Here is a 24,316-nt window from a genome sequence, read left to right as displayed (position 1 = left end):
TGAAAGTACAAAGAAAAATTAATTCAGTACGACTCAACCTGAGAAAGACATATACAACATGGCTGACAGGTGACTTGCCTGGAGAGGAAGCAGAAACTAAAGCTCAGGTTCTCACTGCTTCTTGGGACTTCTTTAAACAGTACTTTGAAACATTCTCAAAAAAAAAATCACCCCTTGCTATAGTAGTCGAAAAAGTCGCTAACCTGGTGGCTTCAGTTAAGGAACATGAGGAAAAGCTGGAAGGCTTTGATTTGAGGGTTACTGATCTGGTAGATGCCTATGCTATCTATGGCAGAAAATAGATGATTTAACTATAACAGCGAAAATGCTAGAATAGAGAGCAGAGGACTCTGAAAACAGGAGTCGCCATAATAATATCCACATTGTTGGATTACCAGAGGGCCGTGAATCAGTAGAGTTTGTGACAAAATGGAGCTTGTACATTACACTTGTAAAAACGGCCATGTCAAAGTAAACAGAGCCACCGCAACCTGGACCAAACAACAGGCCTTGCTCTTTACTAGTGTGGATTCATAATTTCAGAGATAAACATCACATTTTTTTGTTCCCGGATTTCTTGGCTTAAGTACAAAACCTGCACCAAGGTTTCAATTATATGAAACGCAGACTGCGAGAAAATGGGTTCACATATCATGTGCAATACCCAGCAAAACTACGTGTTTTGGATAATGGTCATCCTAACGTCTTTCACTCTCTGGAGGAGGTGCTGTTTTTTCTGAATGAGGCAGATTCACCTACGGCTAGCACTCAAACCTGAGTCAGGGGATATATGGCATTTCGATCATATGGGATTGGTTGGAAACCGCTCCTGATAACACCAAAATAACAACTTGGCTGGCATCGGACACCCCCTAATTTGGAATTTATGGTTTCTCATTGTTTTGATGTAAGATTCAGGATGGAATTATGAGGCACTCATGCAGAGCTTCTGGAATGAAGATCTGATTGATGTCAACAAGCTCCCTCAGTTATTTCCATTATTTCCCTGGTCCTGGAATATTGTTTTAATTCCGTGTAAAGGAGAAACCACTTTATCTCACCTATATCAAAGAGAAGATGTTCAGTGATCAAAAGGGATCCAAATGGACCTTGGCTGGATATATTTAATATTTTCCATTTTTTCTAATCTTACTGCTTTTGATTATATTTGCAAATCTGAGCTGTTCTATGGTAACTGCTCAGCATTGCAAAAGTTGTGGATTGTTGGTATCTGTAAGCCAATAAGGGAGGTAATTGATGTTAAAATGCCAATTGGCATTAGAAATTGTGTACTGATTATAATTATGTCATGATGTAAACCGTTGTGATCTTCATTTGGAACAACAGTATATAAAATGGCTAAATAAAATAAAATAAATAAAATAATTCTTTTGGTGTGGTGCTTACAGTGGGGAAGGGGGATTTAAGTTGTTATTTTTTGTGGGTGGTTACTAGGGTTTTATTTTTGTGGGTTGTTATATGTTGTAACAAAAGAAGGGATAAAAATAAAAATTAGAAACAGTCGTGAAAATGTTATGCAAATTATTAGGCAACAGGATTTTTCAGTCACAAGATATAATGTATATTTTAATTATTGATACTTATCACTGGAACTGTTTTATTATGACTTTATTATTACAAGATGGCTCTTTCCAGATTTAAGATAATTTCTCTCAATGTGAGAGGTATTTCCAATTCTATTAAAAGAACTCGCATATTACAATATTTGAAGAAACTGGGTTCACTTATCACAATCCTTCAAGAAGCTCATATGGTACAACTGAATATGAAAAATTATTGAAGGTGTGTTTTGGTACAGTGATTGTCTCATCATATTTGATCACAAGTAGAGGCACAAGTATCCTTATTAATAAAAACTTGCCGTTATTGATAAATAGGAAATGTGATGGTGGAGGAGGAACTATTTGGTACTAAGTTATTAGTGGTTATTGTTTATGATCCCAACCAATATTCAGAGGAATCTTTTTCAAATTTATTTGTTAGGCTTAAAACCTTTCCTGTGCAAAATGTAATTATGGGAGGTGACTGTAATATTTGTTTGAATCCAAAATTAGACAAATCACATGTTCCAACAGCCACCCTACCCCTTCCAATGACTTTATAGAACATCATACAATTTAAAAGATATCTGGAGAGAAAGGTTTCCCATTACAATGGATTACACAGACTACTCGCCAAGACATGGTATCTATAAGTAGGATAGATTTTTTCCTCTGTAGTCAATCGATCTTGCAGAATATCCTGGACTGTGATACTTTGGCATCCTATTTGTCAGATCACTATCACATTTCCTTAACAGTAGATTTTACTAGAGACAGAGGAATCCGTATTAGATGGTGCCTTAATTTATCATACATGAAAAGATTTAATTTCGATGGATTGATTAAGAGAACTATTCAGGGTGGAATTCCAATCACATCACACAGCTACTGAATATGACCCTCGCGTGCATTGAGAGACGCTAAAGTCAGTTATCAAGGGTGAGATAATTTTCTTCTTAAGCACAAAAAAACAATTTCTCTTGGCCCAAACTGAATTACTTCGTAAAATAGAGGAACTAAAAGCTAAATATAAAAAAAATTGCTTGGCAAAGACGTAGAAATCTTTACAACTAGTTAGAGATGACTGACAATGTTGCAAGTACAATACATAGAAAAAAGCCAGGCATTTTATTGGCTTGTTTAATTAATATTTAAAAATATTCTAATGTAATCAGCACTCTTAAAGAGTCATCTGGTTGAATAATACATACAGCAAGTCAGATATTATACAAAATCAAGATCCTATAACAGCTTCAGAGAAAGAGATGAGGAATTTTCTATGTTCCATTTGTCTTGCCAATATTTCAGATGCAGTTCGCTGTACTATATCAAGGCCAATTACAGGATTTGAGGTTAACCAAACAATTAAGCTTCTAGCATTGCAAGAGAGTCCAGGACCAGATGGTTTCCATCTTGATTTTTATAAACATTTTAGGGAGGACATGACCCTCTCTATTAATGGATCTGTTTAATCACATCAGTACCCCAGAGTTTTACCCAGGAAATCTTTTAGATGCTTTTATCGCCCTGTTACCTAAACCAGGGAAAGATTCTCTAAATTGTGACTCCTATAGATCTATATCTTTAATTAACTCTGATATGAAGATTTTTGCAAAATAGGTCCAGATCAGACTGGCTTTGTGAAGGGTAGAAATTCGGTGAATAACACTCGGAGATTGTTTAACATAATACATATGACCAAATGCAATACAATATCAGAAGTTATAGCATCCTTATATGCAGACAAAACATTTGATAGAATTTCCTGAAAATATCTATTTTTAGTATTATAAAAATTTTGATTTCCACCACAATTTCTTCAGTGGATATATGCTCTATATAGGTCCCCTCATGCACAAATAATGGTTAATGATACCCTTTCATCAACATTTAAAATTGGTAGGGGAAAGTGGCAAGGGTGTCCGCTTTCTCCCATGTTGTTTAATTTAGTATTGGAGCCACTGGCTCAAAAAATTAGAGAATCACAGGTTATTGAGAAATCCAAATTCAATCCGTCACCCATAAAATATCGTTATATGAGAATAATATATTGCTTTACTTAACTCAAGGTGATTCCTCAATTCTTGCTTTAATTTATTAATGAATATGGTGTTATAATTGGTTATCAAATTAATTATTCAAAATCACTTTTATTTCATTTAAGATCTAGCACTAGTGGGCTCAGAAATCAAATATTTAGTGCTTCAGATACCATCTCATTTAAATGATTTCTATTACTTAAATTATATAAAAATATAAGGGCTAGGGAGTGTGTGAGCCCTTTGTGCTGTGGTGTAATTGACGCAGCCTCGAGGGTTAACCCCTGAGGTCTACCCTGGTAGCTGGCAAATGTACCATGTAAAGGGACAGTCTGGAGCTTCACCTTTACCATCTGCCTTCTCTGCAGGCTGAGCCCTTGGATTCTGGTGGCTGGCAGGATGTAGGTGGGTCCTAGGGTGGAGATGTTACTAGAGTCCAGAGACACACCAGAGCCAGGGTACACAGAAGGTTAAAGAGAGTCAGAGGAGAGCCAAGGTTGGCGCAGGCAACAGACAAGAATGGTCAGGTCCAGGCATGGGGCCAGGTCCATGTGACAGGCAATTATAGTCAATTCCAGGCAAGAGGTCAAGATCAAGCAGCAGACAATCATGATCAGGTCCAAGCGAGAGGTCAAGATCCAGAGTGACAAGCCAAAGATGGAGGAAGCCACACCGATGAAACTGGAAAACAACAAAGAAGTCACAGCTGGACAAGAGGGGGATGAGGCTGAACTGGAAGGCAAGGTTGGTTGAGGCTGGACTGGAAGGCAAGGCTGGTTGAGGCTGGACTGGAAGGCAAGGCAAGACAAGACGAGGCTGGAAACAGGAACGCTGTAGCAACACCCTCTGTAAAACAGGAAGCCCATGAGGCAAGACAGGGAGGTCTGGGAAGCCCTTAAGTAGGGCTTAGTGGCTGACGTCATCTTAGGGCACTGCGGGCTTTCCCACCACAGGCCCTTTTAAAGATGACTGGTTGGATGCGCACATATCTAAGGAGAGGCCACTGGAGGCGGTGGTAGTGTCAGCATCCTGCCACATGAGAAGAGCTCGGTGGCATCTGGCCGCAGACGAGAAACCCAGTTTTTCATGGCATCAGGGGTGAGTGCAGCAGCTCACGGGGCTGCCCTGTGAGCCAAGAAATGTAACACAAACGTAGTTAAGAAAATCCAAAATGATGTTACTAGATGGACTGATTTCCCACTATCATTATTAGGCTGGGCATATTTGGTCAAAATGGTGGTATTACTGAGACTTTTATGTATTCCATCACCTGCACTGTCATATTCCTAAGAAGCCCTTTAAAACTCTGAATGGAACTGTTTCTTTCTTTGTATGGAAAGGAACGATCCCCTGTATAAGATTGCAAGTCCTTCAGCTCCCTAGAGGATGTGGAGGATTGGATATCCCAGATTTATAATTATACTATTTGGCAGCAAGACTTTTGGAAATAATAGCAGCTGATGGGGGACTATGATCTTGTACAGGTCTAGAAACATTGTTGACACAATCAAAGCCTCAACAGAAGTTGATCTCTTATACATGTATCTATTGGATGAGACTAGGGATCCAGAGACTCTAGCTCCTTTGATACAACAGTGGAACAGAGATGTATCACTAAATTTAGATGAAGATGATTGGTGAGTAATTTGTCTAAATACTCTCAAACTCTTTTGGTGTAATAAAATAATAGAACTAATGTTCAAAATTTAGTATCATACCTATGGATATCCTTTATTTTATACACAATTTAGTGAACCGAGTCCTTTATGCTGGAGGGGCTGTGGTTGCTCTGCATCATATATTCATATGTGTTCAGAATGTATAATAGTGTTACATTTGGCCGGCTACATGTCAGCCCCACAACTGGCTGCACTCACCCCGGCCACCGCCTGATGCCGCTGACCCGTCTTAGCAGCATGGATGCCGCCATTCACCTGCTGACTCCCTAGGCACACAGCTGCACTTATAGGCCCCACAGAGGGAAAATCCTGTCGGCTCCTCATGATGATGTCGGCACAGCTGGGTGCTTAAGCCCCAGCTGCAGTCCCCTCCAATGCCTCTGCAATAGGTCATCCTACATTCCTGATCCTGCTTCCTATCGAGCTGGGCCTTGTGCAGCCTGCTTTGCCTTGTCCAGCCCTGCCATGCCTTTTCCAGCCTGCCCTGCCTCGTTCAAAGCCTTCCAGCCTTGCCTTATCCAGCTTTGCTTCATCCAGCCTTGTCTCGTCCAACCTTCCTGCTTTGATCTTTTCCTCATCTCCAGTCCTTGTCTTGCTTGCTTGGTATCGACCTCTGCTATGGCCACTGACTACACCTTGCTTGCCACCTGCCCTGACTCCTGACTTGAAGCCGGTATCTGTCTGTCTGCTACCTGCCCTGACTTTGACCCATTTCTGGACATTCTCTCTGACTGCCCTCGGGAACCTCCTACGTCCTGCTGGCCCCTGGAACCCATGGGTTCAACCTGCGAGGAAGGAGCTGGCATAGGCGAAGCTCCAGCCTGTCCCAAACCAGGGCGTGTTTGCCAGCTGTCAGCATGGGCCTAATAGGCTGCACCAACCATGCCACAGTTCAAGGACTCACAATCATTACAGATAGTAAAGGATTTCTGGGAATAAGTTAGAACCATCACTCAGGTTATTATTGGTCATAATATCCAATTTTCAGCCCCTTTATTTTTAATGGGGAGTTCAGGAGATGTGGATCTTACCCTCACAATAAAAAAACACTTCTTTAACGTCTTTTACATGCTGCATGTACTACAATCATCCATTATTGGAAGACAACCACAATGTTAACCACTGGAAATCTGTATTAATGGATATTGCAGTTAAGGATAAGATTACCTTTTAATACAGAAATATATGACAAAATATGGCAGGTATAGTATATTGGCAATGGAGACAGTCATGCATTTTTACAGAATAACATTTTACTAGTTGCTTAACCAGTATGTCCTCTCATTTTTCCAGAGCACCTAATAATAGGCTGTCATATGGTAATTTCTTTGTATATTACATGGTTTGCTGGAGGCTGCTGTTCATTTGTTGAGTATGCTATTGTAACTGCTGTGTCTTTAACTAAAGAGATATATTAAAAAAAAAAAAAAAAAAAGTGCAGGGCTAAAGTTAGCCGAGTTACATAAAAAAAAATAGTGGCCAAGCAGCAACCAATCTCCCCGCCTTTCCAGCCCTCCAAGTCTCTTTTTAAAAGCATTGCATTAAGTGGGCTTGATCTCACCTCCCTCCTCTACCTTCAAAATACTATTCGTGTAAATCCCAGCTCTCATCTGGAACGTCCAAAAGGCTCCCAAATGCAGAGCAGGAGGAGTAAAGAGGTTCATTTTCAGATGTATTTACGTAGCCGAATAACTAAGAAGTTATCCAGCTAAATGAATATTTGGGCACTTATCCAGCTAAAGTCTAGTCAGATAGCTAATTATCTGGCTAACATTTGTCCAGATAAGTTAGGCGCATTCCAGGGGTGTAACTGGGGGGAACTTAGGGGGTCATTTTCTATCCCTTTCGCACACGAAAAGGTCCCTTTTTGCGTGCGATAGCTAGACAGGGGCGGAGTCGGCACCGGAAGAGGAGGAGTCGGGGCGGAGTTGGGGGCGGACGCGGTGGAAACTTCACTGGCGGCGAAAAGGTAAAACCCCCCTTATCGCCGCCAGTAGTGCACCCAATAGCACCACCTTTCACGGTAGCGCTATTGGATGCGAAAGCCGGCAGCGATAACACCGCGATGGTGCGATGGCTGCCGGTTTTCGCAGGCCCGCCCCTCTGTTACCGTGCGATTCAAAGAGCTCTGCGATCTTAGAAAATCCAGACCTTAGGCAGCCAGATATGTTATCCAGCTAAGTCTGGTCACCCTGTAGACTTGTCTTAAAGTTAGCCAGATAAACGTATCTGGCTAACTTTAGGATAGTCAGATATATTCAGCAGCACATCCATGCCACTGAATATACAGGCTGTTAGCTGGACAGTTTTCTCTGGCTAACTAGCCGAGCTTCACAGTGGCTAAATATGAACCCCAGAGTTCTTACTTCTTACCTCCTTCCGCTTGCTTAATACATAAGTGCCCATCGTTCTGACAGCTTCTGGCACTTATGTATAACTTATTCACTGCACTCTTTCACTGAGTGGGCCACAACTGACTGCTGACAGTGAGAGGCCAATCCCCATTTAGAATTCCCTAATACATATGACTAAGGAAGATAACAGGCAATATCACAAAACTATAAACTCTCCCTCCTAAACTCTCTACAGCCCAATGTACTGCATGTATGAGGTTCTAAATCAATAATAAAAACTGAATATTATTTTGCTAACTTTTGTGTAAAAGTATATGATTTGGATTTATGGATTTTCCTAGAGCTGTTACAGAAACAGGGAAAATAACAGCAAAATAGTACCTTAAGATACATTTTTAGTTTTCCCAAATTATTTCCTGTTACAATGCACAGACTGGCTTTCCCTTCGTTTCTTTACAACTAAAGATCCTTAATGCTTATTCCCGTGCTTTCTTGAATTCTATTTTCTTGAAAAACAGATGTTTGTATATTTGCATACCATGCTGGCAAACTGTTCCAGCAAGGACAATGTATGCAGTTGTATCACAATTCAATAATATGTTCCACATCAGTAATTACATCACATTAATTTTAACCCACCTTCATTGATTGGACCATGCTGTGGAACAGGGGTAGACAACTCTGGTCCTCAAGTGCCACGAGCCACTCAGGTTTTCAGGATATTTATTTAAAATGTATATACCGCAAATCATAATTTCTAAGTGGTGAACAATCAAACATTCATAAAATTTGTTATACAAAATATACATGCTAAAATCATGTAACAAAACCAATCAGACAAACACATCAAGACAGGATACCTTCCATCTTAGAACATTAGCCCATCACCTAGCATACTCATTAACCTCACTGCATTCAATTTTCCACTATAATATAATTTGATTAGAATTAAATTATCCACTAATCTAAGTTACCCCTTTATCCACAATGAATATGCATGAGATGTATTTGCATGCGATGGAGGCAGTGCATGCCACTGTATCTCATGCATATTCAGTGTGGATATCTTGAAAACCCAACCGGGCTGAGGCACTTAAGGACCAAAGTTGCTTGCCCCTGCTTCAGACTTATGCACACGACTAGTCAAAGTATGCAAAGATTTATAGTCTGCTCCATGTTTCACAACGTGTGTTTGTCTTTCTCTGCCTTGCCTGCAGGAAAAGGCTGTGAAGGCTGAAGGGTGGGATCTGCAGGAGGCAGGAGGAGGTGGAACGTTCAGAGAGATCGGATCAGAGAGAATGATCGGAGATATCAGTGGTTCTGCTCAATTGTAGAAGGTAGATATGAAGTTGCGTTACTTGGATTGGGTGTCTATAATTAGCTGGTTTGGGTACAAGATGTGGAATGTATGAATGTTTGTGTGTGCACATCTTGTAGTTATCCAGTTTATAACATGTCTGTCCTATGTTTGGTATTTCAGGTGATAAACATTGAAGGCTAAAGGTGCCCTTATAGTTTGAGAAAGATGAGCCTTCCTTCCTGTGCTAGATTACGTTACATAAGAGTGGAGTAAAGATTGAAGCTTTAGAGTAGAAAACAATGTATTGCTCGAGAACGGATTATTTCTCCTTGATCTGCTGTGCAGATGGGATGCAATGGGTGCAAATCAAAATGTGGAAAGGGGGAGAGATTTTTTCATAACTATTATTCTTGTACTGTGTACATGTGAGCTCTCTGTAACTTCTATATTCCATTCTCTTTACCTTCTCTCTAATTATGAAAGTATTTTAACCAGGAACGAAAGATTCCTATTTTCTTCTTTTTCACCGCTGGATTCAGTAGGATTAGAGCACATAAGTTTGAAGCATATTTAAACGAGATAATGTGGGGACTGAAATACAGGCAAGTGTTCTGGCTTCTTGCTCTTATTGTGTCTCTTTCTCCTCCCAATTCCAGATGTTGGTTACCTTAGGAAAATGAGGCCAGTTACACAAAAACAGAATGAGGATCATGCATATTTTAGCAAAACTGGTAAATGTACTGGGCTATTCTAATCAAGGGCTGTTCTACGGCTTTGTACAAAAACCTGCACAAGAGGGGTTTGTTCTGATTTCCCCTGATACACAGGTCCTTCGAGTCAGCTTTCCTTAAACTCAGGATGTGATTATTTGTATTTGTTGCAGTCAACAAATAACTTGTGACTATACATTTTTCAGAGTCACGAATTCGGATGAACCGAGCCCAGCGTTATTACTTTTCAATAACAGCATGTAAAAGGATTAGGGTGTATGTACCTCGTGTCTTCCCACTCGTGGTTTACTCCAATCGTTGATTCTCTTGAGTCCGTTGCACATTTGTACACCACTAGCACGCAGTCTTTACAAAGCTGGACCAGGCGCTGGCAGCATTGGAGTTCCTGAGGAGTCACCACCTCTGTGCTTTTACTGAACATGGTCTCCCAGGAGGACCTGTCGGCAAGGAAACAGCCATGACCCCCATGTTCTCAGTCACAAACAGCAATCTAAGAGCATTAGTCCAATATAGAAGATTTAGTATTGGAGAGCTACGAGGAATGACATGCAACCTTGGTCTGTTTACTGGAAAAGGCCTAAACTGTTTAATCCAAATACTGACAGATGGAGGGAGCAACAAAAATAAAAAAAAAAACCAACAGAGATATTTAATCTTCATATTTTGAAAATCCCCACAAACCATTTTTCATTTTTCCCCTGAAGCTATTACAGCTGCAGCTGTTTAGATTGATCACATCAAGAGTGTCTGTCCCATACTTTTAAAAGAAGTCCTGCAGTATGAAAGTACAGATATATTTTTTAATAAGTGCCTGTATGAACATTTGTAGCTGTTATCAGGTTAAACTAATAAGCAATATATGTTATTGTTTTTTCTGCAAGGCAGTTATTGTGATCAAAATAAACACCACCACACTAGAAATGCGTTCATATCAGAAACTGCGTCTCATTTCCAGTGGTAATGGAAATTGAGATTTTCATTTCTTTTGCATACCTGATCCATTTCAGAATAGTTTTTCCGTTACGATGACCAATTAGGTGCAAAAACTACTCTGACTGGATACAGATGACGCACCCCAGAGACTAATGCTCTGCAAATGCTAGGTCTTCCCTACAGTTTGCCTCCTTCATTTCTTCATCTCTACTATTTTTCCGTGCCCTTTTAAAATGTAATATTGCATTGCTCGGATAAACTTAATTACCATCCTGTATATGAGCAGGTTAACAGATTTCAGCTTTACAGCTGCCATTCAAATCACTGCAGCAAATAATGTCTGGTGACTACATCGCCCTGGATACCCGGGCATCCACTAACAAGAAAAAGGAGAGGGGGATAAAGCAGGGCCAGATTTAGAAGGAAGAAACATAGGCAGCTGCCTCTGGCACCACATCTTCATAGGCTATGGGTTAGATTTCAAATGGGGAAGCAATGGTGGGGGGGGGGGGAGGTGTCTCCCTATTTCTAAAAAGTCATCGGAGATAAGACCAAACCATCACCCTGCTGAGATCCTTTCCTCTCTCAGCATCCCCCCCCCCCCCCCACTCCTTGCCTCTGCAGCAGGAGCAACTGCAGTCTGGGGCCTGCGAGCCTACGCACGCTGACAGGCTCTGCAGTGCCCCGCTTCCTCGCATAGGTTAAGGGCTTGCAGGCCCCACACTGCAGTTGCCCCTGCTGCTGCAGAGCCGGGCCACGCTACAGGATCAGCGGAGACAACCCCTTGCTCCCATTGCCTACGGGCATCCCCATTTTAAATCTAGCCCTGGGAAAATGTCATCCTGGATTCTTTCAGGAGCAAGATAAAAGCCTGCTGGTTTTATTAAATAAAAAGTATTTCAAAATTACATTGTACACTACAGGTCTCCTCCTTATTTTAAATCTGATTTCAGTGATACATTTTGAGCAGGACAGTGATGATCCTTAGAAATGCATGTGGTCATATAGAAGCATTCAAAGTTTTGATGCTGGGGGACATCGCCCATAGTAAAAAAAAACAAAAAAACAAAAAACTGAACTGCTTAATCTAGTTGACCAATTCAGTCTTTTTCAATACAAAACCTGTTTCTATAATGTTTATTTATTTATTTATTTATTTATTTTTATGTACCGGTGTTCGATTTTACATATCACATCGGTTTACATTCCAACAAAAAATGCAGGAAATCAAGCTTTTCCTTTGTCAATACATAGAACAATAATAAACATGGAAATTGTTAACAAGGGAGATAAAAACAAGGGAATGGTTAACACTAAGGGTTGCACGAGGGAGGGAGTGCACAAAGGGGAGTGCCCCTTTGGCGCGCGACGCACGGCGCATGGCGCCTGTTGGCTTGGCGCCTTTCAACGGTCCGGTTCCAATTGCTATGACGTCGGGGGAGGGGGCGGGTCCCACAATCATGGCTTTCCCCACAGTATTGAGATAACAGCAGCAAAAGTTTAAATCAGCCAATTAGAATTTTGAAGATTGATATTCAAAAGCCATTTAGACCGATAACTGAAAAGCTATCCATCTAAATGACTAACCAGCGATATTAAAAGCAATATGTGGCTAAATTCTAGCCGCATAAGTCAGGGGCATTCCGGGATGGGCAAGAAGTGTGGAGTTAGCCACATGACTTATGCAGCTAACTCCGATACTTGGCTAACTCTGGTCGCCCCGTGGGGCTATCCTAAAGTTAGCCACATAAACCTAAACTTTAAGATAGCCAGGTATAATCAGCGGTGCAACCAAGCTGCTGAGTATACCTTGCTAGTAAGCCGGATACGTTTATCTGGCTAACTAGCCGAGCCACTCAGCAGCTGACTATTGACCACTTGTTTTATAAGTAGGTTTTGTGATTTTCTCAACTTATGATCTATGAATCTGAATAGAAAATTTCTCTGGTGCAAACAGAGGAAGAAAGTGGACAGACTCTTACTAGTCTGATTCAGCATAACTTAATCAAGTTGAAAGAAAAAATGTAATGTACCCTGGTAGAAAGCATGAGAGAAAATGCTTTATCGCTACATGAGTGGCTTTCTCTCAGAAGTCCCGGCAGGTATTATTTTAAGCCCCCAATCAGATTATAATAAAAGCCATTTTCAGTCTTTTTATCTGTAATGCTCAGTTCCACAGTACCAGATCTTACCGGAAGTGGTAGGGAATGCAAAGCTGACAAGATGGTGAGGATGGGAAGACTAGATATGCTGAACGGTCTTTCTCTGTGTTACATTTCTATTTTTCTAACTCAAACCAGCAGCATAACAGCTACATAGATAGGGTGATTGTTCCATATCAAGACCGACAGGCTGAACCAGTCCTAGATTGACTGCACTGCATCCATGTGTGTGTATGTGTGTATGGAGGGGGTGGGGTATATTTATATATTCTCCCTCCTGCATCACAAGGATCACAAGGACAGACTTTTGATCAAACAGGGGTATTTTGCCAGAAAACATTTGCACATGGTCGGTTTGTAAGTTGCATTGATGAGAACAGTCCATCATTTTTGACAAGCATTCTAATATTCTTCAGCAATAGGACATCTTTGTTTTGAAAAAAAAAAATGCCCCTTCATCAAAGCTGCTTCCCTGAAGGACTCCTCTACTTAAACTTGAGGACACTTCCCGTCAGCATTTATTAGCATTTAAAATGAATTATTTCAGCAAGAAAATGCTGAATAACCCAGTAAGCAATGGGAAGGAAAAGGCGGTCCATTTCTTCTCTCGGCCTTTTCCTCTCAGCAAACATTTTTATACTTGAGAATCTTTACCATTCATATTTAAAATGTTTAATGTACATCTGAAAATATTTGCTTCTAGGCTTCAGGTTACAAGTTAGTTTAGACAAAATACTATCTCCCCTCAAACAAGCTCTTTTATAGTAATCCTCTGAAGACAGTGGAAAGAAAGGCGGTGAGAGTTTTATATCAGCTTTTCTCCAGCTTTTTTCTAAATAGAAAATGTATAAGTTACTCTAAGTGCATTTACAGTGCAAGGCTACCTTGCATGCTGTTTTTTTTTTTTTTTAAGATAGCTCCTTGCCCAGGGTGTCCTACAATAAAACAGAATGTTTAAAAAGCACAACAAAAGGTGGTGCAAAAGCTAGACAGCAAGAGAAATGGCTTAGCTAACTGGGAGACTGGATATTGGATATGTGAGTTTTAGAAGGTAGGAGTTTAACTGTGAACAGAAGAGGGAGCATCTTGGACCTCAGGGAGTAACTTATTCCACAAGGGAAAGTGCCAGAATAGAAAAAGCATGGAAGTGTGAGGCAACGTGGTTAGAGAAGGGACACTAAGGAGGGTGAGTGATTAGAGGTAATCATCGATAGCTAGGTGTACAGCAGTTAATTGGAGCTAAAAGACAGGATGGCGCCAGAATCTGTAGTCCTAGGAAAGCAAACGTGTAAAAGGAGGGCATTGGTGAAATCAGATTTACAAATTGTGCATGATAGCTCTGAAGCATAACTCACAATTTGTTATGAACTTAAGGTCTCAAAGTAATATAAAAAGCAATAATGTGGAAAACAATAATCTCAGAAATGAGAAACCTCCATTTTTGCCACAGAGGCCCTGATGTAATATGATGCGCTAGGCTGTGCGCACATGTCAGCATGCGATTCTGCGCACGTTTTTCTGTGTGGAACTGCACTCCTGCTGTAGGAAGGAATTTTAGAGCACTGAAACTGTGTGCTCAACCCTGAGTAAAACTGTATGCACAGCTTAGTGCTCCTCCATACAAATCTCATGTTAATCAAGGCATTAGTATAGTTTTTAACTCTTCAATGCAAAGAGGTGGGTAGGATTAATGGCTGTCTCCTTTATCCTGGAAATCTAACTCCTGGTCAGAGGTGGAATAAAGTTTCTGGGGCGAGTGCTAGTTCATGGGATTGAACCTGGAGTCCTGTACTTGAGATTTATGTGTGTAAAGCACACAACTTATATGAGTCAATTTAAAGCTTTTAACTAATGTTTTATGCACACAAATTTTACGGGCACAACCTTTATGCAGATAACTCATGCTTTGCACACACAACTTTTAGGAGTATAGCTTTTATGCCCCTAAAACATGTTTTGTGCACATTAACCATGACTTGTGTATACAAAACATTGTTTGTGCTCCTAAATCACTGTTTATGCACATAAATCATGAGGTTAAGATTCCCCAAAAAAAGTTGAGCACCTAAATTTAAGCACCTGGGGTGCCTATTATCAGTCAAGTCTAGTTCTGAAAATCAGTGCTCTACACCCTACATTTTTTTGCTTGCCTTAAATCCACCCCTTTAACCATCAACTTTTTAAGATCCTAAATGTAGAAGCTTTATGAAACTAGGATCTGAGCCCTGGTAAATTTTTTAAAAGGACAATTTAGGAGCCTAACTCCAAATGTTAAGAGCCTAAACCCTTAGAAAATAAACCTCCATGATTTAGAAGCAGAGACATGGTTTATGTGCATTGTCTTGGGCTGTTTTTGCACATATTTTTTAGGTTTGTGTGCTTTATTAAATTTCCATTGCATTTGCATACTATTGCCTTAACAACATAAGAGCATAAAAAATTGCCATACTGGGTCAGACCAAGGGTCCATCAAGACCAGCATCCTGTTTTCAACAGTGGGCAATCCAGGCTACAAGTACCTGGCAAGTACTCAAACACTACGTAGATCCCATGCTACTGATGCTAGTAATTGCAGTGGCTATTCCCTAAGAGCCGGATTTTAAAAGCCCTGCGCCGGCGCGCCTATTTTGCATAGGCCGCCGGAGCGCGCATAGCCCCAGGACGCGTGTAAGTCCCGGGCCTTCGTAAAAGGGGCAGGAGGTGGCGTGTCCGGGGGGCGTGTCCGGGGGTCAGGGGGTGGTTCGGGGTGGGTCTGGGGGCATGGTGCCAGCCCAGGGGCGTGGCCGAGGCCTCCAGACCAGCCCCCGGGTCGGGTGATGGCGCACCAGCAGCCTGCTGGTGCGCACAGATTTACACCTGCCTCGGGTAGGCGTAAATCTGCCGACAAAGGTAGGGAGGGTTTAGATAGGGCCGGGGGGGTGGGTTAGGTAGGGGAAGGGAGGGGAAGGTGAGGGGAGGAGAGGCGGAGGGAACAGGCAGCGCGCGCCGACCCCGTATTTTATAAGATACGTGCGGCTACGCGCGTATCTTATAAAATCCAGCCTACTTTTGTTCGCGCGTGAGATGCGGCGACCAGAATTGTACACAGTACTCAAGGTGTGGTCTCACCATGGAGCGATACAAAGGCATGCACTTTGGTTAATATGGGCTGCATGCTCCACTATCTAACCTTCCTACTTTTTTCCCTCTCCTCTCCTCCCCGACACCTACCCCCTACCTAATGCTTAGATTTTTTTTTTATTTTTCACCTTGATGGTCCTTTGGAGCAGCAGCAGATTCCATGCACCGACCAGCTGCTGGCTCTTGCTTCCCCAGGACAGCGGCCAATGCCGCTGTCCTGGCCCACCCCCTGCCCTGCCCAGATCATGCCCCCCCCCCAGCTTGCCCCTTTCAGACAGGCTAACATTTCAGCACATATAAAATGTGCACGGCGCATGCAAGGCCCAGCCACGCGAGTAACCCCCAAAATTTACACGCATGGCTTTTTAAAATCGGGTCATTAGTGCATTGCAAGAAATATTTTTTTCCTCTCCAGTGACTTTTGTAATATCAATATAGATCCAAAATGTTTCCCCCAAAGCTGTGGACAGGTCTAGTTTTCCTTTTGGAAGATTTTAAATCTGAAAATCTTTTTGTTTATTGTTTATTTCATTTCTATATCTTTACCGAAATGAAAAAAACATTTTAAACCCTTAAAAACTGAACCCCCCCCCCAAAAAAAAAAACAACTCATTAGGGCACCCTGCAGGCATGTGGCCTAACTGGCTGCCTGCCCTGAAGCCTTCTCTCACCCCTCTTGCCAAAATAATGCCGGGTCCGGGAACCACCCCGGCCCCCTCTTACCCCTCCCATGGGGTCATTGGAAAGTAAAAGGGGCAGAAATGATGCCCACTCACCTCATGCCCCAATTGTAGACCCTACATAAAGGCACTGCTCAGCCCTGGGACCGGCACCATGGCAACTTTAAAACGGCACTGGCCTCAGGGCTGGCGGACACCATGTTCTTGAACAGCCATACAAACATATGGCCATCTAAGGGCCTCAGCATCGGAAGAGGGGAAGGAGGAGTCAGAGAAGGCTCTGTGGCTGGCCACAGGATGGCGGGGCAGGCAAGGAGATTATTTATTTTTTTTGTTCCAAAACAAAATGAAGAAAACTAACAAACTTTTTGTTGGGGTTTTTTTTTTTCCCATTTAATTTTGAAAATGTAATGAAACAAAATAGGAAATGTCTTTGACATTTCCTATTTCATTTCAAATGAAGGCACATTCATGATAAGCCAGCCGCCTCTGGTGCCAAATTCTTACAGGCACCGGATTGTTCCACCGTTATCATGTCTATATCAGAGCCTGCTACCGCGTCTCTCCTCTAGTGCGGTGTCAGCTCCAAGACTCAGCGGCAACTCCAAATTAAGAAAATTCCCTGTGGCAACCCTCTCCTTTCCTCCCCGCCTGGGCTTCTAGGAACCATGGAAACCCGTGTGAGGGGCGGGCTGCCGCAGAGTCCATCAGCACTAGAGAGCTCCTGAAGTCCCCACACTGAATTTTCTTAATTTGTAGTTGCTGTTGTGACCTGGAGCAGGAATTGCTAGCGAAGCAATGCCATGACTTAGAGGTAAGTAGGGAGGAGGAAACACCTGAGGGGAGGATTTTGGCAGGAGGGATTGTCCCCTTACCTACCCACCATGACTATGGGTGCAGCTGGAGAATGTGACAGAATGCAGAACATCAGAAGACGTAAACAGTGCCGAGTTAAAGAGCAAAACATAGAATCGGAGTAAAAAACTGAAATACAGCAGGAGGAGGGCACAGAGATAATAAACACATGAGTTATCCAGGCCATGGATGAGGCAACATGGTGGGGAATTAGGAGTAGAAATGAGCAGGGTGGGGTTAGGGATTAAATTTCCAGTGGTAAGTGACATCAGATGCCCGTCTAGCTCTTATTTAGTGGTAGTAACCCCAGAGGGCTTGTTCCATTAATCTTGGCATCTCCTCCTGCCTTTCTACAACTTTGTACTGTTTGGTCCAGGATCCCGTACTCTGTTTTATGTTGCCACATATCACCCTGCAAATGTTCTGACACCAAAACTGATGTGAAACTGCAATTCCCAGAAGCCTCTATCTCCTAGCTGGAAGTGGCAGCAAATTATTACTGCTTATCATTTCTTTAGCACTACTTGATGTCCACATAAGAAATAGACCCTCCTCAGTAGCGTTTACAATCTAATCAAGACAAATATACAGGGGAAAACAGACACTGGGAATTACGCTGTGAGCAGGATAATCAGGGATTAAGATTTAAAAGCAGGCTTTTAGACTTAATTTGAATAAGAAAGGAGAGGGAGCATGAAACACCACTTCAGGAAGTCCAAGCACATGGAGTAACAAGGTGGAAAGAACAGAGTCAGGAGTTGGCGGTGAAGAAGAAAGGTATAGATAAGAGTGACTTACCTGTTAAGTGGAGTTCACAAGGAGGGTGCAGATAGAGATAAGAGAAAAGATGTTGTGAGGAGCTGTAGAGCAAAGGCTTTTCTAAGTGAATAAGAGGAGCTTGAACTGTATGCAGAAATGGACAGGAAGAAAATGTGATGAAAAAAAGTGTTATATGGGTGCAGTGACATTGCAAAAGATATAGTATACAGCTCAATTTTGGATAGACTCTAGTGGAGAGAAATGATTCACTTGGAAGCCTGTGAGGAGCAAGTTGAGGTAGTCTAAGCAGGAAGTAATGCAACAGCTGATAAGGATTCTGCTAATGTGATCAGAAAGGAAGAGACACATTTTGGTGACATTACAGAGAAAGAAGCAATGCATTTTATCAGTGTTGGATGTGTGTCAAGCTGGAAAGAGAGGAGAAAATGACTACAAGGTTAAGGACTGAGGGGACTGGGAGAATGACAGTGTTAGCTGCGGAGACAGAGAAGAAGGGAAGTGAGTTTGTGGGGAAAAATAATGAGTTCTATCTTAGCCATGTTGAGTTTAAGATGGCTGTGGGATGTCTAGGCAGCAATATCAGACAAGCAGGCTGAAATGTGGGACTGGATTTTTGATGAAATTTCTGCTGTAGAAAAATAGATCTGGAGTCATCAGCATAAAAATGATACTGAAAGCCAAAAGAAGAGATCAGAGCACCAACTACATTAGTATATAGAGAGAAGAGGGCCCAGGACAGACCTCTGAGGCACACCAATTGATAGTAGGATGGCAGAAGAGGAGAATCCACCACAAGAACGGCTCCCTTATGATGAAAAGCTAAAAAGGTTAGGGCTGTTCAGCTTGGAGAAGAGACAGCTGAGGGGGGATATGAGATAGGTCTACAAAATCATGAAAGGACTTCAATGGGTAAAAATGTATCAGTTATTTACTCTTTTGGATAATACATGGACTAGGGGGCACTCCATGAAGTTAGCAAATAGCACATTTAAAACAAATTGGAGAAAATTCTTTTTCACTCAATGCATAATTAAGCTCTGGAATTTTCCAAAAATCATTTGTTTAGATGAATCACATGAAAGATTATTTTATGTTCAGGGCCCTCTCCTCTGGAATGCCCTTCCACTTATATTAAAGGAAGAGATCTCTGTGTTAAAATTCAGGAAATTGTTGAAAACCTACTTGTTTACTCAGGCATTTGATGGTGTATGATATTGAGTGAGCACTTGAATTCTTCAGGGTATGACTCTATAAGTAGATTTTATAATTTTTATTTTATTGTTATTGTTGTTTTGTCAATATTCATTCTGATTTATGTCTGTGTTAAATCAAATTGTATGTATTTTTTTGAAATGTGGGACTTTAATATATTTATAAATGACCTGGAAATGGGAACAAGTGTGGTGGTCAAACTTGCCAATGACACAAAATTATTCAAAGTTGTCAAAACACAAGTGGATTGTGAGAAATTGCAAGAGGACATTGCAAAACTGGGAGACTGGGCATGCAAATGAAATTTAATGTAGTCAAGTGCAAAGTGTACACTTAGGGAAGAGTAACCCAAATTATAGCTAAATAATGCAAGGTTCCACATTAGGAGTCACCACTTAGGAAAAGGATCTAGGTGTCAAGATTGAAAATATGTTGAAATCTTCAGCTCAGTCTGTAGCCACATCCAATAAAGAAAATAGAATGCTAGGGATTATTAGGAAAGGAATGGAAAATAAAACAGAAAACATTATAATACTTCTGTATTGCTCCATTGTGCGACCTCGTCTTGAATATTGTGTTCAGTTCTGGTCACCACATCTCAGGAAAGATATAGCAGAATTAGAAAAGGTACAGAGAAGGGTGAATAAGATGATAAAGGGGATGGAACAATTCCCCCTGTGAAGAAAGGCTAAAGAGGTTAGGACTCTTCAGCTTGGAGACAGCTGAGGGGAGATATGATAGAGATCTATAAAATAATGAGTGGATTGGAATGAGTAAACATTAATCAGTTGTTTACTCTTTTGAAAAGTACAAAGAACAGGGGACACATAATGAAGTTACTGGGTAAAACATTTAAAACTAATGAGAAAATATTTTTTTACTCAACGCATAATTAAGCTCTGGAATTCATTGCCAGAGGATGTGGTGAAAGCTATTAGTATAGCTACATTTAAAAAAGGTTTGCACAAATTCCTGGAGGAAAAGTCCATTAACAATTATTAAGGCAGAGTTGCAGAAATCCACTGCTTATTCTTGGGAAAAGCAGCTTGGAATCTCTCTACCCCTTGGGATCCAGCCAGGTACTTGTGACCTGGCTTGGCCACAGGATTCTGGGCTTGATGGACCCTTGCTCTGACCCAGTGTGGCAAGCCTTATATTCTTATGTTTTTAACCAAGACGGGACAGTCCTAAATCAAAAGTGTCAAAAGCAGCAAATAGATCAAAGAGGATAAGGATTGAATATATGTCTTTGGTTATAGCCATAAACAGGTCACTGGAGACTTTAGCAAAGGATGTTTCAGTGGAATGTAGAGGGTGAAAACCAGACTGGAGTGTATCGAGAATAGCTTGAGATGAAAGAAAATCGAGAGAGTGGAGGTGAACAGCACATTCAAACATTTTGGATGCAAAAGGACGGAAAGAGATAGGACGATAGTTAGCAAGGCGGTGAGGGGTTTGTTTGTTTTTTGAGAAATGATGTGATCACAGCATGTTTGACGGCACAGGAACAATTACAATATAAAGTGATAAAATGAAGATGTGACAGAAGGAAGGGATGACTGCAGGGAAATCTAGCTGATTTGCTGGGTAGGAATAGGGTCCGAAGAATAAGTAGTAGGTTTAGACGAGAAGAAAAGATGGGCAGTTTCTCTACTGTGATTTCAGAAAAGGGGAAGCTGGGAAGGGAATGACAGGAGGGAGGAGGAAGGGAGGTAGAGGTGATCTTGGTTGAGCTGTCAACTCTAATGTTGTGAACCATGTCATGGAAGAAATCAGCTATAGCCTGAGCAGAGCGGGAAGGGGGTAGAAGGTGAAGGCAGACTGAGGAGAGAATTAAGTGTGGCAAATAAAAGGCAAGGACTGGAGGCAAGAGAACTTGCCGGGTGAACATAACAGTCTTGCTTGGCAAGTGCAACAGGAGACTGGAAGGATATCAGCATGAATCTGGATGCATAAAGTTAGCCTGGGCATAGGATTTTGGCAAAAATACAAACACCTTGGAACCTTCAATTGGGGCCCTTTGGTGCCAGCAACAATGATTCCTGGCAGTAGCAAATAAGCTGCTGTCCTTGCCCCCCTTTGATGCATTGAATCTGCTCTATGCCTTCTCCCTTAGCTACGTAGTCTATCCTGGCCTCACTGGAGACGAGGTCACTTTCATTTGCTTCATTCATTATTACCAGCTTGTCATTTTGCTCTGCTGTCAAACCTGTCTATGGTTTGCTCTCCTTAATGTCTCTGCTCTGTGCACTTTGCATTCTACTTTCATTACTATATGTTTCCTTTTTAGCTGGACTTTTTCCCTCTTCTTATTTACATTTACTCTTTCTTTATCCTGTATCATATATCTCCTCTTTGACTCTCTCTCTATTAACTATACGCCTGTTATTTCATATACCAGCCATCCATAACTTCCATCCCAGACCAATCACAACACTGCCACTCTTTTACTATTACTCACCATCTCTAATTAACCTTCAGCCCTATTCCCTCTCAGCTATTCTATGAAATTCTCATTTAGTGATTAACAAAGTCTTACTACTTTTGAGCTCTTCCTCAATAACAAGTTTTCATTCCTTTCCACTTATAGAAACATGGATTCCTCGCCGTCACTTTGTCTCTGCTGCTGCTCTTAACTCCTTTCTTTCTATCTTTACTCATATCCCATGGGGCATACAGGTAGAGAGGTCAGTCTTCTCTCCACCTCTTCTTAATCTTCCCCCTCTAGTTATCCCTCTCTACCACTCACTCTGTCATCTTTTGAACTTCAGTACTCTTTATTTTCTGCTCCTTTCTTGCCACTGGTCACTATGATTTATTGTCTTCTTGATCCAACTGAGTCCTTCTTGATGACCTTGACATCCTTCTCACTTCTCCATTCTCTCAGTCCCTCTCATCATGCTGGGTTATTTCAATACTCACCTTGACTCCTTGGATACAATCATCTCTCTGTTATTCTGTGTACCTCTTTCTCACCGTCCCTTCTTCCTACCTTACCTACTTGTACCACCAGTCAACATATAAATCCTATTTACTACAAATCGTGTTGAATTATTTTACAGTCCTCAGTTGCTTCAACACCTTTATCTGATCATTCCATCACCTATTATAAAATTTCCATCCCTAATCCCTAGAAATAGAAGAACAAAAAAAGGTACAAAGAAGGCCAACAAAAATAATAAAAAGGATGGACCAGCTCTCTTATTTTATTATCTTTATTACTATTATTTCTCTTCCACTTTTTGGGTCTTCAAAGTGGATTATATTAGGGTACTGTAGGTATTTACACAAAAAGGCTAAGTAGCCTAGAGCTCTTTAACTTGAAGAAGTGATGACTGGTGAGGGATATGATAGAGGTTTATAAAATTATGTGTGATGCAGAATAGATTAATAGGAAGCAGTTATTTACCATTTCAAACAGTAGTAGGACTATAGGATACTCTATAAAGCTAAAGTGTAGCAGATTTAAAGCAAATTAAGAATTTTTTCAGTCAGAGGCTGTAGTCAAGCTTAAAAGTCTAGCTGGATTAGAAAAGGTTTGGACAAGTTTCTGGAGTACAGTTCCATTAACTATTAACCAGGCAAGTATGGGGGAAGAGATACGGGTGGCATCTTCCCATTGGGATCATACAACAGCATTAGGATGTAAAACTCTATACCAGACAATAAACAACAAACACTAGTTTGGATTTCCATGTATCCTATCATTCATACCCAATTACAATGCACATTACAGGTCTTTTCATATGCATATCCAGCATTGCTCTCTGCTTCAACGGCAGGGGAGAAGTAAAACTAATACTTCACGCATATCCAGCATTGCTCTCTGCTTCAAAGGCAGGGGAGAAGTAAAACTAATACTTCACGCATATCTCTGCTTCAACGGCAGAGAGCTATGCTGCTGCTTAACCAACTAATCAAACTTAATATTTCACTTGGAAGCAGCTCCATCACTGCTCTCTACATTAATGGTGGGGGTGAAAGGGAAATAGAACCTAAGGTTACTAAGAGCCAAGAGAAACAGATAAGTATGAGAAAAAAGAAGTGTGAAGCTTGCTGGGCAGACTGGATGGGCCAATTGGCCTTCTTCTGCCGTCATTTTCTATGTTTCTATGTTTCAGTACTAAAGAAGCTTACATACATCTTCATCTCAACTTACATGCCGCTTCATTCACCTAGCAGCTCATTTCTGGAGTTTGAAAATCATACAGTTAGTTGCTTGCTCCCAAAGAGCTTACAATTCAAATATGTGAACAGACGGATGAACAGGTCGATAATCAATTGCATTTATCCAGACAACATTTGAGTTAACCTGATAAATATGACTTTTGAATATCAGCGCTGCTTATTCAGGAGGTCCAACCAGCTCCCTGGAGCCTCCTCCAGCTTTCTAGGTCCTGGTTTTTATGGTAGGGTGAAGGGAAATACTCTTCCCCCAGAATCCCTTGTGGCGTTCTGCCGTAAGGAGAACTGGATTAGAAACCTGGACTGGGCTCCTTAAAGTAGAATGAGGGAGTTGTCGGTACTCTCCGTCTCGCGGCTATATTCAAAGAATACAGCCGGTTAAGTGGTGACCATATTTTTGAAATTATTATTTATCAATTTTACAATATAGTAACAAGCATACACTTATTTAAGAACCCAGACCATTATATGAAAAAGAAATAAAAATTACAATTTGCAAGGAAAAAAAAATGTTTGGTGTATTAAACAATTCACAACAATTGAGGAACACGACCCATCTCAAAAGTCAAAGCAATAATAATAACGAAATTAAATTTGGTAGTGATACTATTATCATCAAATTAGAGAGTTGTTCCATCTACGTGGGGGGATCCTTTCGGAGCAGGGGATATCGGTGAGGAAGCAAAAGGATGATTCTGATTTAAACTGGCATTCAAAAAACCAG

General features: G+C 41.2%; 1 protein-coding gene across 5 annotated transcripts in view; it reads right to left on the bottom strand.

Moving 5' to 3' along the window:
* The window catches only part of TTLL7 (tubulin tyrosine ligase like 7), a 291,830-nt gene that overhangs the window by 3,260 nt on the left and 264,254 nt on the right, over positions 1-24,316 (bottom strand). For all 5 annotated transcript variants that reach the window (XM_029618375.1, XM_029618378.1, XM_029618377.1 and 2 more), the window contains one exon: positions 9,929-10,102. In XM_029618375.1, the coding sequence (XP_029474235.1) occupies positions 9,929-10,102 (174 nt within the window). The remainder of the gene's footprint in view (positions 1-9,928; positions 10,103-24,316) is intronic.

The sequence above is a fragment of the Rhinatrema bivittatum genome, chromosome 10 (assembly GCF_901001135.1).
Source record: "Rhinatrema bivittatum chromosome 10, aRhiBiv1.1, whole genome shotgun sequence".
In the NCBI taxonomy this organism is placed as follows: domain Eukaryota; kingdom Metazoa; phylum Chordata; class Amphibia; order Gymnophiona; family Rhinatrematidae; genus Rhinatrema; species Rhinatrema bivittatum.
This window is presented reverse-complemented; position numbering and strand designations above follow the sequence as displayed.